The following is a 19800-nucleotide window of genomic DNA, read 5'->3' as shown; positions in this document are numbered from 1 at the left end:
CTGCACCATTTGAGGCTAGGGTATTCATCTTCCAAGGCCAATCTGTATGGGGAGGGAGCCTTTCCACATCCATTTCTTGAGTCTTAGGGCCATATTCTGAATTGTCTGCTCCAGATCATGCATTTTAAAAAAATCTTATTAAATCCAGCAGAAGCCAGGTTGGCACGGTCCTTCTTGGCATTGTATTTTTTATTTGTAGGTAGTGATTAGAGAAAGAAGGGTAAAAATGAGCTCAGTCTGTTTAGGATAAATATTTTTAGAATAAATAAGTTCAGATCACAGGACTAAGGGCTACTAGCAGAAAGCTTGCAGATCATCTAGTCCAATTCCTGCAGCAGCAGCACCTATGCACCCATTTTACAGATGAGGAAAGGGGTGGGAAGTTGAAGTCATTTGTCCAAGGTCACAGAGGCAGCTAATAAGGAACAGAGCCAGGACTCAAATCTGAGGTTTCTGACTTTGAATTCAGTGTTCTTTTCCCCCTAATTTTTCTTCTCTGTTATAAAAGTATCTATTTAATGACCGGTTAATCTGATAACCATATTATAAGCCTGAACTCATTCATATTATTTTGTGGCAATTTAAAGAATGACTATATCTAATGATACAATCTAAAGAAGGGCAAACATTTCAAAAGCCAAGCTACAAAATGGACCCTCTCATTTCAAGAAGACTGGCAAGTAACTACAAGCATCATTCCAACACAAATTTTGGAATTTGGAGAAAAGCCAAATGCAATTTGGAAACAGAAGTAAAAACAAAAATCACTTATTTCTTTATGTAACTTCGGGTGAGATAAACCACACCAATGGTTCCCCTATACTTACTACCTCCTTGGGCAAGTCGCTTAACCTTGCTGGGCCTCAGTTTCCTCATTTGGACTGGCTGGATGTCTCTTCCAGCTCTGGTTCAAGGATGCCGTGACCCAAACTGGACCACAGCTATTGCAAGAGCTCCACAAACTCAGACTTACATCCAAATACTATGTGGAGCTTCATTTAGTACCAACAAAATATGCCAAATGGTTGCCACTATCATGAGGAAAGGAAGGGGTGACCTCTGAATATTAAAAAAATCTACATTCTGGGTTTTTCACACCTACTTCCTCTTGTTTCTCAAGACAAGTCAGCCATCCTGGAAGTTCAGCATCTAACTGTCAAAAGGTGGGAAATATGGTTCATCACTCTGGAATCATGGCTGGTCATTGCATTGGTCAGAATTCCTTAATACCTAGATAATTGTAATACCTAACATTAAAGTAGTGCTTTAAGGTTTGCAAAGTGCATCACGTGTTAACCCATTTGATCCTTACAACAACCTCATGAGGTAGATGCCATCATTAGCCATCTTATACAGGTAAGGAAGCTAAAACCCAACCTGCTCAGGGGCCTGCAGCTGGTAAGTACCTGGGGCAGAATTGGAACTCTTGTCTGCCTCAATTCAACACCACAATATCCCCTGTGCCACCTAATGGCCTTAGTCTGTCAAAATGGGAACGTTACTGTATACATTATTCTTCAGGTTCTACTCAATTCACTCTGCATCATTTCAGACATATCTTCTCTGAACCATTCCTTTCAGCATTTCTTACCTCACAATACCATTCCAATTACATTAACAGTTACAATTTATATCTCATTTTAAGTTCTTTACAAATATATGATTTCATTCTCAGACGACTCTGGGAGGGAGCTACTATTATTATCCCCAATTTGTACATGAGAAAACTGAGGCAGACAGGTTAGGTGTCTTGCCCAGGGTCACAGAGCTAGTAAGTTATCTCAGACTGCATTTGAACTCAGGTCTTCCTGACTCCAATTCCAGTGCTCTATCCATGAGCTATATCATAATTTGTTCTGCCATTTCCCAAATGAGAAACCTTTTTGGTTTCCCATTCTTAGACACTACAAAAGGAGCTGCTGGACGTTGTTTTGTCCATTTGAGTTCTTTTCGTTTCTTTGATCTTTCTGAGATTTAAGCACTGTTATTACAAAATCAAAAGCAACTGCTTCAATAACCCATGTGACTCTTCTTAAAGTCAACGATAAAAACTGCATAAAGGACATTAATGTTGAGGTTATGAGTGATGGTGATCAACATGAGTATGGAGCCAAATTCTTGAAAGAGATTTCACTTCCTACCTTACTCCCCTTAACGTACGGCCCTGTCATTTTGGCCAAGTCCATTTTCTATTACAGAAGCCACTTCTGGAAACACAGAAATGATGGTTTCTGTTTTCCTCTTATTCACAAGCAACAAAATTTCATTAAGGAAAGTTGTATACAAAAATAAAAACAAGAATAAACTTTTTAAATGCAACTCAAAAGGGTACCATTCAGCTACTCATAACAGAGAGACAGCAGAAGTGGTGTTTCAACACTTTGGACAAACTATAAATATTTCTTTTAAACTAGGTCACACTTCCAATTCTGATAAAAGAGAAAGAAATGAGCTATTACAGTTTGATCCCAAATGCCACAAGCATATAAGACCGCACATATACCTTGCCATATAAAGAGATTGTTCCTTACAGAAGACACACTCCAGAAATGGGGCATTTCACTTAAAAGATTTGCCATTCTCTGATACTGACCAATTTGAGAAAGGGAAGGGGGACAGGTGGCATGACAGTGGCAAATGAATAAAATAGGAGTCAAGAACTAAGTCTTTGTGACATCACACCCCTTTGAAGTGAGTCCAGAAAGAGAGGACAGGTGAGTCGGTAGTTGATTTATAACATACAAAATGTCACTGTAATTTAAGACTGCATAGTGGGGCAGCTAGATGGTGCAGTGGATAGAGCACCAGCCCTGAAGTCAGGAGGACCCGAGTTCAAACTCGGCTTCAGACCAGACACTTGACACTTACTAGCTGTGTGACCCTGGGCAAGTCACTTAACCCCAATTGCCTTAAAAAAAAAAGAATTCAAGACTATATATTGGCACTTTGGGCTTACAGTACCAGTCTCATCATTCAACAGGCCTGCTACTTTACAAATACTGAACTATACCTAACTGGTAAATTTAATTATAATTTACTACTACTAATATTTATTTACATATTTAATGAACAGATATAATTTGTTGTTAATAAATTATAATATAAATATACCTGACAAACTCAAATATACCTAACTGGTTATCAATAATTTTCATGTAAAATCCCAGGAAAACTTCCTCCTGTGATTTACTTTAAGATGAACTATTAGTAAAACCTTAGGCATACAGCTGCTCATAAATTCAATCATAAATTTTGTTGATTACTATAGTTCTAAGGACTTTTCAATCAGGAGGAAAAGCTATTCATTATACCTTTTACTTTTTCTAAATAAACCCTCTCTTTTCCCACCAAATACACTTGGGGGGAAAAAACCAAATAGAAATGATCAGCAATCCCCAAACACTAAGCACTCACTGCACCAGCCGCTGTGCTGAATGATGGGGACACAAGGCCAAAAAAAAAAAAAGCTGAAAACTCTCCACCCTCAAGAGCTCACATTCGGGGGGGGGGGGGGGAGGACTTGGGAGGTATGTGTAGGTATACACAAATCAACACGAATTACACACGAACGTTTAAAAGCACACCACACAAAAAGCATCAGCACTGCTGATTAAACCATTATCCGATCCCTTTCTAAGGGTACTACTGAAAGATACTTATATCCAAAATTTAAAGACAGAGCATGAGCCAATGCTTAAGGAAGAGGCAGTATAGTAATAATGTTCAGTTTACAAGGGCTGACAGGAAATCAAAAAGAAATAAAACAGCCTATTTTAAAGTCGACACAGCCTTAACATTTCCAAGGCTCTCTGTATCAACCCACATAATGAAAATACTAACGAGAGGGCCCAGGTTGAAGCACACATAGCATTATTTACAAGTCACACAATATGCCAAGTGTTCTAGGTTAAACCAATCTACACATAGTCTTTACCTCTGAGGAACTTAAAATCTGAAAGCAGACAAGGTAAACTAATACAAAGCAGGTAATCGAATAAATGGGAACCGAGCTAGGCATAAGATCGAAGAAACTGCCAAGCTCCCAGAAGGCTGGGTACAGTTTAAAGGTGGTTGTGGAGGTTCATATTACTTCTATTTTTTTTAACATCTTATAAAATTGTCTTACTCAACTATTATCCACCCTCAATCACTCAGGTGTGATGGTATCCAACAAATATTTATTCCAAAAGTGACAAAAAATAGAAAATCACTCTTAAATGGGCCCTTTTCTTATTTCTTGGCCTCAAAATTTTCTAACAATTGAAATCTCAATATTCCATACAACGTACAGGACTAGTGTCCATGTCAGCAGTGATGTTTAGAGTACAAATTTAATTGCAAGTCAGAGCCTCAAAGACTGAAAAACGCCCACTATTGACTCATTTCAAAAACCACCAGTCGGGCCAACAGGCAGCTAGCTGCTGCCACGGCTCTCCTCAGACCCTCCCACTCCTACAACAAGGGAACAATTCTTCCTGGGCATATGAGCTATGGTTGGCCTGCTCACACATAAACATTTCTTGTACTTTCATTTCAGACTCTGATCCACTTATATGCAGTGGACAGTAGCTATTTCAAAATTCAAAAAGAAAGTCAAAAAAGAGCTGGCAGAAATGCTTTCAGATAGAACACATCAATCAGCTGCCTGGTCTTTTGCCAGACAAATACAAAATATTGGAGTTTTCCCAATAATTTCACTGTAGTAATCAACCTAAGGGTTGGCAGACCTGGGCTGCTTCCAGGTGATTGCCCACCACAGAAAAGCCTTTAACCAAATTTTGTGGGGCTTCAGTCATTCCCTGGATGAAGTATATATCCAATTCAGCCACGGCAGCTTCTAGAAAGTACAGACAAGTGCTCCACTGAAAAAAGAGGGGAAAGCAGGCAATGGTGGATGCTGCCATGCCAGAGCCACGGCTGGCAACTTCGGCCTGCTTTGCTGCTGTTCAGTCAGGTCTGACTCTTCTCAACCCCTTTTGAGGTTTTCTTGGCAGATAAGGAAACTGAGGCAAAGAGGGTTACCCAGGCACTCTCAAGTCTAGGATTATCTGGAGTAATTCTGAGGAAGAGGGGAAATTCTAGGACACAACTTTGGGGGGGGGGAGAGAAGCAGAGGCAATTAACTCCCTAAGGAAGGCACGGCTGTGGAGGATAAGGATAATCTAGTAGCTTCCTATCTGAACTAATATTCCTGTTAAAGAGTGCGTGTGCATGGAAGTAAGGAGATAGCCCACCTCAGGCTCAGGAAGACCTGGGCTCAAGTACTGCTTATGCACATATTGGGGGTGGGGCCCTTGCAAGTCACATGACCATGAAGGCACCAAGTACCTCTCAGACTATTTTGCACAACAGCGGCCAAACTGCAGCAGAAGTCTCCTCCTTGCTGCGAGCTCCCTGGGCCAGTGAGGTCCATGCTTACACCCCAAAAGGATTCTTCAATCTTTTTTTAATAAGAGGAAGAGGACCCATTTGCACAAAAATATTTATAGCAGGTCTTTTTTATAGTAGCAAAAAACTGGGAACAGCCCACGTATTGGGGAAGAGCTAAACAAATTATGGTTTATGAATGTAATGGAATATTATTGTTCCACAAAAAGTTATGAAATGGACAGTTTCAGAGGAACCCAAGAATTCGTCAATGAACTGGTACAAAGTGAAGTAAGCAGAACCAGAGCAATCTATACAATGACAACTTTAGAGAGATAAAAATCTCAGACTAGAGAGCTCTTATCAATGACAATGCTGGGTTCCAGAGGATGCCAAATGAAGTCCACTATTGGGGGGGGGGGGAGAAAATAATAATTTGTAGAAAAAAACTGAAATCCAAAAAAATGGAGGGCATGCCATGACCTTAAGGGGTGATGAAGCAACGGGTAGCAAGGTTTGTCTCAAATAGTACCACACCTACCCTTCATTGTTAAAAAAATGCAACACCTCCCCCCACTTCCCTATTCTACACTGGACATTCACTTCTCAGAGCAATTATAGCCTACACACCTGACTCAGGCACTCACCGCAGCGGCGGCAGCAGCAGCTGCAAACAGACCACTGGGAAAATCTCTCTGCCCATGTCTATCATGTTGCACTCATGTTTTGGTACATAATATTATTTATTTATTCAATTTATTACACTAGATTGTAAATGCCATGAGGAAAAGGTCCATGTCTTGCTCACTTTTATATCACTAGAGCCTATCACGTTGCCTTGTACGTAGTAGGCTCTCAATAAAAATTTGTCAAACTGACTGGCGTTCCAGGGGGGTGAGAAAGAGCCCCACCTACTCCTTCGCATCTGCGGCAGGAAAAAACCAATCACCCAAGAAGATCTGGTATGGATAGGTTGCTGCTATCTGCTTTGTAGATTTATTACGCGATATTTCCCTTCTCTTCCAAATTTCCCAATTTCTATCAAGAGTACCTGTAGTCATACCTTAGGTGTCAACCCTACATCCATGTACCCAAGCAGATGCTAGATGGGGCAGTTTCTATCTTCCCAACCTTCTCACACACTGTGCTCCTTTCTTTTCACTCATACACTCACCTATCCTACATCACCACCTGCCTGAACTAGTAGTGCATGGGCTCCCAAAATCCCTCCCTGATCTTGGTCTCTCCCTCCTCTACTCACTGGCCAAAGTGATTTTCCCAAAGCTCAGGTCTGACTACATCCCCTCCTATTCAATTCAGTGTGTCTCTTTGCCTCTAGCATCAAATATAAACTCCTGTGGTTGACATTTCAAGCTCTTCCCAACCTGTCTCTGACCTTACCTGTAATGATACAGTCCAGTCAAACTGGCTCCCTTGCTGCTCCTCACACTCATACAAAAAACTAAAAATACAGACACGAGGAAGAAATGAAAGAATGATACAACCCATCAGGCGGCACTAGGTTAAAAAAAAAGCACATGTATGTAGAAAACTTTCTGCTGAGTTGAAATCAGAGGCAATCCACTTTTTCATGTTGTTTAGCCTATTGCATTCACTGCCTGTTAGGACCTCTTATTTCATTGATGTATTGGGTGTCTTTCAAAAAAAAGGTTATCCACAAACAAACCAAAAAACCAGGATATTCACTTCTTTTTATAAAATTAGCTAATAAGTTAATTACTAACAATTATTATTTTTAAGACTGCTCTATATGCCAGGGCACATGCAGGGATTTTCTGAAAATAACAAAAGCATATTCAATAATATTAAATAACATCAAAAACTGATTTTTGTATCATAAAAAACATTTTTCAAACTCATGTCTATTTCATTTTGTCATCCTTGCCTATTTTTAAATATATTAAGACAAAAGAGTACAATTATATTTTTATGAATATACTGGGGATGTGCACAAAAATTAACATAACTGAGTCTCCACCTCACATGCAACAAATTGCAAAGATGAATTTTAAAAAACCACCAATAGTCAACATTGGGTGAGATGGTTTTTTTGGAGGACAGAATTTTCGGTGAAGTAAAAACAAATGTTATCAATAAAACTTTATTTAACAGTCAATACTGGTCCTTCACAAGGGGAGGCACTGGTATGAAATATTGCAAATAATATCAAAGTTGTTTGATATATTGGTCTGTCTGGCTGGATTTTTTCCTCTTCCTCTCTTTTTTAAAAAATCTTTGTTATAAGGAATGGCTCTCTGGGAGGGGAAATAGGAAGGATAAAGATGGAAAGCTAGACAAACATATAAACAAAAGATGTCAATAAAAATCTACTAAAAAGAGTGAATGTTGAAGAGACTGTCAGAAGATAGTCTGGTTAATAACAAACTGGCCAAGCCCTCCTGGAAACAATATAATAAGACAAAGTTCCAACTACACTTTTCATATCCTTTGACATTAATTCTACTACTGGGCATATGCCCCAAGTGAATTAGTGAGAGGAAAAAAATCTCCCCTTTCTAACAAAATATTCCTAATATCCACACCCCACCAACACACACACATAATGAAAGCAAAGTAGGCACCCATTGGTTGGGGACTCGTTAAACAAACTGTAGCATATGAATTTAATGGAATTTTATTATGCTTCAGGAAATGACCCATGTTTGAAGACTTAGAGAAACTTGGAAGAGTTCTAATGAATTGATGCTGACAACAATCAAAAAAACAAAGGAACACAGACAATGGTCTTGATAATGCACAGGAAAACCCTCAAGAGACATCAGAAGGCAGATCAGGGCTTGTTGAATTTAAATGACCAATCTCGGCTACAGGGGACCAATGAGCACAGATACCCACCTCTCTTCTCATTTGCTATGAGGTTTTTGCTATCATTAGATATATGTGTCCATTATTTCTGCTTACTATATACTTTGATACGAGAGAGAATTCTGTTAAGGATGGGAATATTGGAAATTAACAGCAATGTTTAAAAAAAGTATTAAAACACCTTAAAAAACTCAAGCACTGCTTTCTAAAGAGGGCAGTACACTGGTACAATAACCTATCTCCAACTATCATGACTGCCTTTATACTACAACCCGCTTAAAGAATTCCTACCAAATGTTTTCATTTCTACCTGTTTCTCCTAAAAGCTTACCAAGGCACGATGCTCTAAATCTGGAGATGGGAGAGTAGGCAAAGGCCACAAAACACTTCCCAGTTTTAGTGGAAAACAATACACAATGACACTTTGTATCAACAGTTAGGCAGGGTAGAACTGTATAAGAATGTATTACATTGTGTTCAGTCATGTAGTTTTCTAAATAACAAAGGGAAAATCATGAGCTTTAGCAATACTACCCAGAGAACTCTTTTTTTGGAGGACCGGGAAGTCGTGATTCCCAAGGCAGGGGGGACACTGTGGTGGTTGTTGTTGAACATAAGTTACATCCAGAAAATAATACCAAAGTCAAATCGATCGGTAAGGCTCTCATGAAAACAAGTTTTAAAAGTGTGCAAACACAGTAGAGGAGAGAGCTTTTTCTGACCTTATCACAGTGCAAATATGCTAATATAGGCCAACAGTTCAACTCTGGCTTTTGAAGGATGGAAGTAAGCCCTGGCCACCAGATCTATGTTAGCACCTCCCTGCCCAATTCTCCACCATACTACTTACTCTCTGTAAACATATCTCAGACAGCCCTACCTAGAAAAAACAACCAGATTATTTTTACTGCTGGGGGTTGCTTAGGACACTCCTCCTCACCAAACTGTCTTCCACAAAGCCTAGGAGTCTTTGGCCATAAATAGCCAGGCAGGCTAGAAGTATCAGCTGGCCACTAGTATGAAAACTGATTAGGGGGTAAGATCAGAAATGAAGAAGTAGTTCAGAGGAAGAAAAAAAAGAGCAACGACAATATCAGAAGAACATGAAGAACATGAAGAGAATGGGATGAGAAGTCAGTCACTCTGGGGTAAGTTAGAAAAAGCCAATTCAAACATCACAAGGGCCAGAGAGGTAAGCCTCTAGAGCCAAAGGCAGGCCAATACAGACCCTGACCTTTACCCTCCTCAGGTGCATTCTTGTACCCCAGGAGGGCTCCCACACAATCAACAAAGGCTAGGAAAACCAAAGCCAAACCTCAGGGTGGTAAAACATCAGGCCTTCAGTCTGATGCAATCCAAGGGCCAGTCCACCTATAAATGTTCATTTGGCAAATTAAGTATGTAAAAGCAAACAAGCTCTTTAAGAGAACAACACAGAAGTTAGTTCATGACCTTTACAGCAAGTTGATGACTGAGAGTTTGGGCTCCAGTTCAGGAGCACCTAGCCCTCATTCAAGAATGCAAGAGGCCTGGAAGGAGAATGGAAGATCCCGGAGGGCAGGGACAGTTTTTGTCTGTTGAATTGAACTGATATGTTTGTTTTCTGCTTATCCTCAATAGGACACCCACTTCAGTCAATGAAGCCTTTATACCAGCTGACTGGAGGCAATCTTGCATCCAGCTAGGCCTGGTTTTAGGGTGGTTTTATCTTTTTTATAAGCAAAAGTCTTATTTAGGTATATGCTATTAATAACCTCAACAAGGAAGAAATGAAGGGCCCTGCATCAGAATTTGTTAGCAAGAGGCGTTCCCACATACCATTATACCTTCAAAGGAAGAGAAAAAAAAGGAAAAGCTATCAGAGGCAAAAAAGAAAAAAGAAAAAAAAATCAGACTTGTTAGTTACAAAGATCTGAATCCACAAAGGGACCTGTAGGAGGTTCTCAGATTTTCTCACACTGTGTTATTTTTAAATTATACCCTGTCCCCTCCCTTGAAAGAACTTGGGAATCTTTCTTTTTCCAAGATGAAAATTTTCCCAATTGGAGGAGTCTTCCTCAAATACACTGCTTGATGGATACAAGTGACTATTGTTCAAAGCTACTGCCAGAATCAGCTGTTTGGGATGCAGATTCATTTTCACAAACTGGACCTTGGGAAAAGTAACTGCCTTAGCAGGCATGGGACATGAGCTCTACTGGGAACTGATATTCTATGACATACAACAATGTTTTTAAAGCAACACAAAGCTCTAATGTTCATTAAATGTTGGTTCAAACAATCCAGCTCACAAAATGTTTTCTCTACAGAACTTCCTATTGGGATCAATATACAAGAAAGACTTTGGGTATATAAATAAAGACTTTGCTACCTAGCTAGAGTGGAAAAACAGCACTGGGCTTGCAGTACAAAGAAAGCCCTGAGGCCCTGCACTTCACGACTGGCTATTTGTGCCTCAGTGGCTTCATTTCCACTCCCTTACCCCACAGCATGGTCCTGAAGAAGGTGCTTTGTAAGGCACAGGGCAAGCAGTGTTATGACCCAGACACAGATGAATCAGCCATAAATGATGGGCGAATCTCCAGGTTCTGAAGGTGGCATCATCTCCATTTCTGGAGAGGATTTCCGAGATGCTTTTGAAGTTGTCTATGGTCTATCACACACACTAACCTGACAAGGACAGCAGGAGGCTCAGTGGCACAGAATCGATCACACATAATTCTTCTGCATGAACATATACTGTCATGTTAAATACTGACTACAAAGTCAGCTCATGTACAGGCCAAGCTTTGAGGCCCCTTATGGGAATATTGAAGCACTGGGGAATAATTAGCAGGGTTGCCATATTTGCACAACAAGCCTATCTCACTCTTCAACAGAGGAACTAGAAAACCAACCGGCCGGTTCCTGATTTCCCATCATGCAAGTGGGGTAATCGTTAGCTTAAATTCTTTACAAGGAATTTAAAATGCAGAGCCGGCTAGAACAATACAATGGGCAGAAGCCTAAGGTGGGCAAGCTACAAAGGGCCTCCAGACTTTAAAGAGATTGCAGATCATCAAACTATTTTACACCTCCCTGCCACAAGCCATTTACTGGCCTGGATATCATCCTTCAACCTATGAAAACACAGAACATAAGGCTATCCGTTTCTAGGAAGAATATGAAAGTAGCATAGCATGTCAAAACCAGATTAAATCACTTAGCATCACGTGAGAGAATAGATGTTACTTGCCCTGCAAACCTTAAAGCACTCAAGAAACGTGGGCAGCCAGGAGTAATAACAGTAACAACAACAACAATAATAGGTCTGCAGAGTGGTTTACAGCTATTATCTTATTTTATCCTCACAACTCTGGGTGCTAAGTGCTATTATTATCCCCATTTTATAGATGAGGAAACTGAGGCAAACAGTGATTAAGTGACTCACAATATATGGCATGGAAGTAAAAAAAAATACAAAAACAAGTATCCATGTTGTCTGCTTGGGTATATGGCAAAGGACCAGGGTCCTGGACAAGACCACTTCACTAGAAAACAGTCTTTGGATAGAGCACCAGCCCTGGAGTCAGGAAGACCTGAGTTCAAATGCAGCCTCAGACACTTATTTAGTTGTGTGACCCTGGGCAAGTCACTTAACCCTCTTTGCCTCAAAAAAAACCAGAAAAAATAGAAAACAGTCTTATTAGAGCACAAAGGCAGCCTAGTGAGGAAACTGTTGCACTTGAGTGTAAGAAAGAACTGGGTTCGAATCCTGTCTCCTGCCATATAACCATGGGCAAATCACTTAAGTTAAGCTTCTGCTTCCTCATTTGTAAAAGAGGGATAATAGGGCAGTTAGGTGGCACAGTGGATACAGTGCCAGGCCTGGAATCAGGAAGACTCCTCTTCCTGAGTTCAAATCAGGCCTCAGCCACTTACTAGCTGAGTGACCCTGGGCAAGTCATTTCACTCTGCTTCAGTTTCCTCGTCTGTAAAATGAGCTGGAGAAGGAAATGGCAGATCACTCCAGGATCTTTGCCAAGAAAAGCCCAAATGGGGTCATGAAAAGTTGGACATAACTGAACAACAACTCAAGGTTGCTGGGGGGGACCAAATGGGATATTTTTAAAACCTTAAAGAGCTATATAAACCATAGATACAAATATAAGCTAATTAATCTTAGTTTGGTATCAAGTGCAAAAGATATCCACAGGGTATAACAACTCCCAAATTTCCTCCAAGGCTCTATAAGCAATTCAGTAGCAGTTACCCATTTTAAGAACAGAGTCCAAGTTATTATGATCATTAAAATATTGAAAATACACACAAACCCATATGAAAAATCCTCACTCTGAGGAAGAAATTCAAATTTTGACATTTACTTTGAAAATATGTTCCATTTGACCCAAGAATATTTCATAATTGCATCATCATTGCTAAGTCATGCAGGAGATGAGAAAAATAAAGACAGGAACATCATAGTCGTCACTTTGGAAAACAAGGTATGGCCTTAGTAAATGAAGTATGTGATCCTTCAACATCAACAGCTGTCTTCTCTACTGAAAGATGTAACCATGGATAGTAACTGAAGCTCAATGACATACACCATTGCTAAGAGAGGTGGAATCCGTAAGAAGTAGGAAATACTACTTGGATTTCTCTGGCCCTCATCAGAAAGTGGCAATAGCAGGGCTACACACACTCACACAGCCTTTGGCAACCTTGAGCAGTTGCAGAAGCACACCTGGCTAGCTGGTGGGAGGTGTTGGGTAGGAGGCTGCAAAGGTGATGATTTCAGTACAAGCAGCAGAATACAAGCTATGAGCAGGGCTAGGTATGCCAGAGAAAAGGAGGCCAGTCATGTGGTGAGGTCAACAGATGCACACTGCTATCAGGGAAATATGACATGACGCAGAGGAAGGATTCCAGTACTGGGGTGTATCCTTTAGGAAGGATCGCAAGGCAAGACAGGCATAAATGGAAGAGGTGGTGCAACATTATCCCCATTTTACAGAAGAGGAACCTAAGGCTTTGAGAATCAAGTGCATAAGCCATAGTCATTCAGCTAGGAAATGTCTTGAGGCAGGCTTTCAACCCAGATCCACTATTTCTTTCTTGCTGCCTCTGCCAGTGGGAATACTCTCACTGTATTAAAAATGTCGAAGTAGTATATATACACTTCATGTTACGAACTACTGCCTCCACGTCTACCAGGCCACACACAGGCAAACGACTGAGAGCCAGAAGGGGGCCTGGGGCCTTAAAGATCATCTAGTCCCACCTCTTTTTTTGTTACAGATGAGAAGACCCCTAAATAACTAGACAGTCTGAATTTGGGTAGTGATAAACGAGTAACTATGCAAACAAGAAGGCAAATAAGACCCCAACATTTAGGGTTGGAAGGGACCGTGGAGTTCATGGAGTCCAGGGCTTCTTAATGGCAGCATTGTGGAGCTTATGGCCCTTCTCAGAATCATGTGCTTAAATAACTAAAGGGAATGATCAATTTCACTTCGGGGTTAATGAAAACAAAGATGATTTTCCCCCCTCTAAGTTCACAAGCCCCTGAAATCGACTTCCAAGAGTAGACTGGACCCCAGGTGAAGCATCCCTGGTTTGGCCTAAGCCCGTCATTACACAGAGGAGAGGGCTACATACCCAGAAAATGTAGAACTCTGTACCAAACCATCTAGCCAAGAAGGCCAAATAGATCTCAGGATTGAAGGCTGGAAGGGGACCTTAGAGATCTCTAGGGACTGGTCCAACCCCTTCTTTACCCACTGGAGTAGATCATTTGGCCAAATGACTTGCCCAAGGTCACACGGTAAACAAACGAAATCCCAGCCACCTCAGCAAGCTGGTCCGCTTTCAGACGGTCGCGCTCAGAGTCCTTTGCCTCAAAGAGGGCGCACGAAACCGCCTCCTTGCCCGGGCCACCCTTGGGGTGGTGGGCTCCATAAAGCAGAGGCCCAAACTTTACTGCAAAGTTCCCCTGCCAGCCAGGAGTGCTTTCGGAAGAGCCAGCCTGCTCGGCCTGAGTGTCTTCCCCGCCCCCCAGGCTACCCTCCCCCGTGGCTCAGGGTCAGAAGGGGATGGGCAGATCAGGCAGCAGCCAGCGAGGTGACCTCAAGACGGGGGGCACCGAAAGGGCAGGGGCAGGAGGGCGGGGACGGGCAGCCCTAGGCCTCCAGACTCTGCCCCAAAAAGAGGGCTCTCTCCCAGCTCACGAGGGGCCAGGGCGCCGCGAAGAAAGGAATCCAGTGAGCCCGAGGCACCGGAGGCCTTCGCTCTCCACCATGCTCTCCCCCCCCCACCCCAGACATCGCGGAGAGCAGCCAGATTTTAAGCCCCACCCTGTGGGATCGGGAGGAGTAATCATTAATTCAAACCCGGCCCGACGAGGGGGGAGCAGTGATAAACAACAATAAAAGCTACCCCTAAACAGCCGGCGCCCGGCACAGATTCTTTCCGGGCGCATCTCCGGCGCCGGGAGGGGTCCCTTCTCCGTCCCACCTCCCGGGGATGCCGGGCTCTTTGGAACCGCGGCCCTGGGCGGGGAAGAGGGGGTCACTCACCTTCTGGATCCGCTTCAGCGCCATGGGTCCGGGGGGCGTTGGGCTCCTCCTGCCTCAGGCGGCCGCTGGGCTGCGGGGCGAGGGCAGCGTGCGTGTGCAAGCGCCGAGCGTGAGTGTGAGGCGCGCGCGCACACCCCCCCGGCGAGCGGCCGTTCGTTCCTTCTCCTCCCGACGGACACGGACTCCCCCGCGGCTCCGGGCGAGCCCTGCGTGCCTGCGTGTGCGAGCAAGGGAGCGAGCGTGCGTGCGTCCTGCGTGCGTGTTAGCGGGCGGGCGGCCCGGACAGGGATGGGGAGCGAGCGAGCGAGAGCCGAGTGTGCGACGGACGGGCGGGGGCTCTTTTGTTTCCGCTTCTGGGAAGGAGCCTGCGCCCTCCTGCCCCGCCCCGCCCCGCCCCGCCCCCGGCGGGCCCCGCCCCGTGACGCCGCGGGGCTGGCTGGGGGTTGTAGTCCAGCCCCACCACCACCCACCCAAGTCACGAGCACCCCACCGCCACCAGGCCACACACACGCTCAGAACCACAGTCACCCAGGAAAATAGACTTAGCGTTGTAAGGGACCTTAGAGGCCCACTAGTTCAACCCTTCCATTTTACAGATGTAGAAACTGAGGTTCAGAGTGAAAGGGCTTCCCCAAGGTCAGGCGACGTAGTGCTTGGCAGAGCTGGGGTTCTACGCTGGGTCCTCGGCCTCCCTCCGCTGGGATGGGTGTGGAATATTGCCGCCGGGGCTCAGATCCACCTGCATGCTCTTGCCTGGCTGCTGTCCTGTTGTGTTGGGAGCTGGGGACGCAAAGACAGGCTTCAAACAGTCGAAGCAGTCCTAATTCGTCTGGGAGGGAAGAAACAATGTCTACACGGAGGATACAATGTGTAAACATATATACATACACATATATACATGTGTATGAAAGAAATACAAAGTATTCCAAATTGGGTCAGGCTCCAAGAAGCGCCATGTTGTTGTTCAGTCGAATCTGACTCTTCCTAACCCCCTTTGGAGTTTTCCAGACAAAGATATGGGAGTGGTTTGCCATTTCCTTCTGCAACTCATTTTGCAGATAAGGAACTGAGGCAAACAGGGTTAAGTGACTCACCTAGAGTCACACAGCTAGTAAGTGTCTAAGGCTGGATTTGAACTCAAGGAGATGAGTCTACTTGACTTCAGGCCCGGAACTCTAGCCACTGGACTTCCTAGTTGCCCCCCCAATAAGCACAACAAAGACAGTTAAATGTTGACAAATGTTGCTGAGTGACATCTACTTTGTATCTCTGCACTCCACACCTCCCTCTCACCATTCGCTCAGCCTTCACTTAGTAAGGATTTCCTGCATTGTTTTATTATAACCTTGGGAGTCTGTTTTTAACAACTAGGGATTCTTCTCACCCCGCCCTCCCCCCCTTTTCAGAAATACAGAGAAAAGGAGATTACAATCATCAGCCTTGATGCTGATGATGAAATAGTGAGCATTTATCAAACAGTTTAAGATTTTACATAATTATCTCATTTCATCCTCTCATCAACCCTGCGAGGTGGATTCTATTTTTATCTCCATTTTATAGATGATGAAACTGAGGTCGAGTTTGTCACCAGTTAAGTAAATATCAGAGGCAGCATTTGAACTTGTCTTCCAGGCCGTAGTCCAAGTCCTCCACTCTGTCATCTGTGCCCCCCCAGCTGCCCTAAAAAGAGAGAGACTAGATCTGTGATTTCACTGGTAGAAGGAGCTCCCAGGTGATAAAACTCCCTCTACCGATGCGGGTTGGCACCTCCCCAGCACTTTTAATCTTAGAGAGTCACCTAGAGCAGTGGTGTAAAACTCATAAACTGGGGCCTTTAATCTGTACATAAGGATTCCTGCAGGCCACATGTAACTCGGTTTTAAAATATAATATTACTTATGTTTTATTGTATTTTTATTTATTTTATCAAATATATCCTAATCACCTTTTAATCTGGTTCAGCTGTATTCCAGAGTGTTGCGCTCGATACCTCTGACCTAGTGCACTGAGAAGTTAAGTGACTTTCCCAGAGTCACCCAGTCAGAGGCAAGTCTTGAGCCTAGGTCTTCCTGGCTAGCTACATCTGGCTGCCTCTTAATAAACCTACCCAACAGAATATTTGAAACAAGTTATTATGGAAAATTCCTAAGGATCATGGAACTTTATAGAATGTAACTCTGGTTGGAAGGAATAGTCAGATTAGGCACTTAATAAATGCTTATTGACTGGCTGATTCTGACCTAGACAAGAATCCCTTCTGTATTAGCATCTCCTTGACCAGACTGAATGAGCTCAAAGGCCCCTTCCAGCTCAAAATCCAGAATCCCAAAATCTCAAGGTGGAGAATTAATTCCTAGAATTGAAAAGAGTTAAGGAAGGCCTTTGAGTTCATCCTTCCGTTCAAGATGATGGATGACACACAGGTTCAGAAACGGGAAGTGATTGGCCTCAAGTCACACCAGTTAGTAAGTGTCAGATGACATTCCAAGGGGAGTTGTCTGACTCCTGTCATTAGAACATGCAGGCTATCTTAGTCATCTGGGCCAAGCTGCTCTTGAACAGGAATCTTCTCTTTCTGTCTCTCTCTCTCTCTCTTCTCTCTCTCTCTCTCTCTCTCTCTCTCTCTCTCTCTCTCTCTCTCTCTCTCTCTCTCTCTCTTTTAGGTAATTGGGGTTAAGTGATTTGCTCAGGGTCACACAGCTAGTAAGTGTCAAATGTTTTGTCAGAGGTCAGATCTGAACTCAGCTCCTCCTGAGTCCAAGGCTGGTGCTCTATCCACTGTGCCACCTAGCTGCCCAGGAATCTTCTCTTTGAAACTCCTCAGAAGTGGCCATCTTTCTTCTAAACATTAATACAATGCAATTCACCCTACAACATTTTCAAGTCTAACATTGTAGGTGCCCTCTACTGTGTGCTGTCAGCCAGACAGCTCAGTGGATAGAGCACTGGACCTAGAGTTAGGAAGACTTGAGTTCCAATCCAGCCTCAGACTCCTAAAAGCTGTGTGACCCTGGGCGAATCACTTAACCTTTGTTTGCCTTAATCCACTGAAGACGGAAATGGCAAACTACTCCAAAGTAGTAGTACTACAAAGACACTGGTCTTTGCTAAGAAAACCCCATGGGGTCATGAAGGGTCAGATGTAATTTATTTAATATTTTATTTTTTCCAAATTACATGTAAGACTATTTTTTTCAAATTTTGAGTTCCAAATTCTCTCCGTCCCTCCTCTTCCCCATCCCTAATTGAGAAGGCAAGCAATTTGACATAGACTATACATGTGTAGTCACACAAAACACATTTTTGACACACTTTAATAATTAAACAACAACTAGTAGATGCGAAGCATTGTGGCCTAGGGGCAGTGAGGGATATTAAAAGTATAGATAAAACTCATCGCCCTCCTCTTATGGGGTTATAATCTAGTTCCAAATGCACCATTATACATAACATTACAGTGAAATACAACAAATCTTTATCAAGCAGCTAGTATGTGAAAAGCCCTGTGCTAAGCCCTGAGAGAAATACAATTTCCATAAAACACAATCTCTATGTTATAGTGGTTTACTACGTTGTAAGAAGACGTGATACAAAATAGATATCTATAACATAAGACATGACATGAAACAGATGCCTATAATACAATATTACAATAGACTACTTAGTGCCTGCTATATGACAGGGAAAGGACAATGGAAAGTGAAGATACCTGTTCACCAGGTGCTTGCTCCCAGCCTAGTTGGGAGATCAGAAATCAGCCCAGAATTACTGAATACATTAGAGAAGTAAAACAATGTGCTGTGTAAAGTTTATTCTACTACACTTTTGAAAAGGGAGCCATGGGTTCATATTCGGGATCTCAGCTTCATCTTGATAAATGGCACATTTTCCATCACTCTGCCTTCCAAGTGCATTCATCTCCAAGCTATCAGAGGTGATAGAGGGCTTCACAGCCAATAGCTGTGAACTCTGGAGTCAGGAAGATTCATCTTCTGGAGTTCAAATTTGGCCTCAGACACTGCTGTGTGCCCCTGAGCAAGTCACTTCACTCTGTTTGCCTCAGTTTCTTCATCTGTTCCAGAGTTGTAGTCAGGAGTCTCAGTGACTTCTTGGTCAGGCCGCAGATGTCAACAAGGAGGGTCTAGAGAAGTAAAAGTTACATCCATGGAAACCAGCAGAGAACCCCTTGATAGGGAACTGGTTCTTCGGGTTTTTAAGGGGACCAGAAAAGTAGGTGACAGAGTGTGAATTTTAGATAACAATTTTGTTTGATTTCAACATGAAAGTGCTAGTTCTTTAAAAGATGGATAATAATTCCTGTATCCCTTTTATCAGGATTTTTGAGAAGATACAATGAATGACATAGGAGAATTATTTTTGAAACAGATACTAGCGAGAGAAGATGTGGGGTTGTAAAAAAAAAACACCTCACTGAGCTTCAAAATCAGAAGATAAGGATTCAAATCCTTTTCACCTGTGTGACCTTAGACAAATTACTTACCCACCTCGAGCCTCAGTTTCCCCATCTATAAAATACTGGAAATCCTAGTTCCCTTCAAAACAACCCCAGTGCCACATACTAAAAGGAACTTTCCTGACTTACCCAGTTGTTAGTGCCAACTCACTTCCAAATTACTTTGTATTTATGATGATCATATACTTTAATTACTTCATAGGATCATAGATCAAAACTGGAAGGCCATCCAACCCCCTCATTTTATGCCTGAGTGAATTAAGGCTCAGAAGGGTTATAACTTGCCTACAGTCATACAAAGATCCACAAGGGGGCTGAGGCAAGATATGAACCCAGGTCTTCCTGACTCAAAGTCCACTGCTTTCTTCACTACCCTCCTACCTCATCTTATCTGTGAACATCCAGGATCCTTCAAGTAGAGAATAGAGACTTTTACTTTTGTATTTGCATCTCCAGTACTTTATGTAGTGTCTAATGCTTTATTGCTCGGCTGTTTCAGTGATGCCCAACTCTTTGTGACCCCATTTGGGGTTTTCTTGGCAGAGACACTGGAAT

General features: G+C 42.7%; 1 protein-coding gene across 1 annotated transcript in view; it reads right to left on the bottom strand.

Moving 5' to 3' along the window:
• Window positions 1–15132, bottom strand: part of UBE2D1 (ubiquitin conjugating enzyme E2 D1) — a 35688-nt gene extending 20556 nt beyond the window's left edge. The window contains exon 1 of the mRNA XM_020998231.2: window positions 14772–15132. Coding sequence (XP_020853890.1) covers window positions 14772–14795 — 24 coding nt within the window. The 5' untranslated portion in view covers window positions 14796–15132. The remainder of the gene's footprint in view (window positions 1–14771) is intronic.
• Between the last annotated feature and the right edge of the window lie 4668 nt (window positions 15133–19800).

This window comes from Phascolarctos cinereus, unplaced genomic scaffold (assembly GCF_003287225.1).
Source record: "Phascolarctos cinereus isolate Bilbo 61053 unplaced genomic scaffold, phaCin_HiC Scaffold_3;HRSCAF=262, whole genome shotgun sequence".
NCBI classification, from domain to species: domain Eukaryota; kingdom Metazoa; phylum Chordata; class Mammalia; order Diprotodontia; family Phascolarctidae; genus Phascolarctos; species Phascolarctos cinereus.
This window is presented reverse-complemented; position numbering and strand designations above follow the sequence as displayed.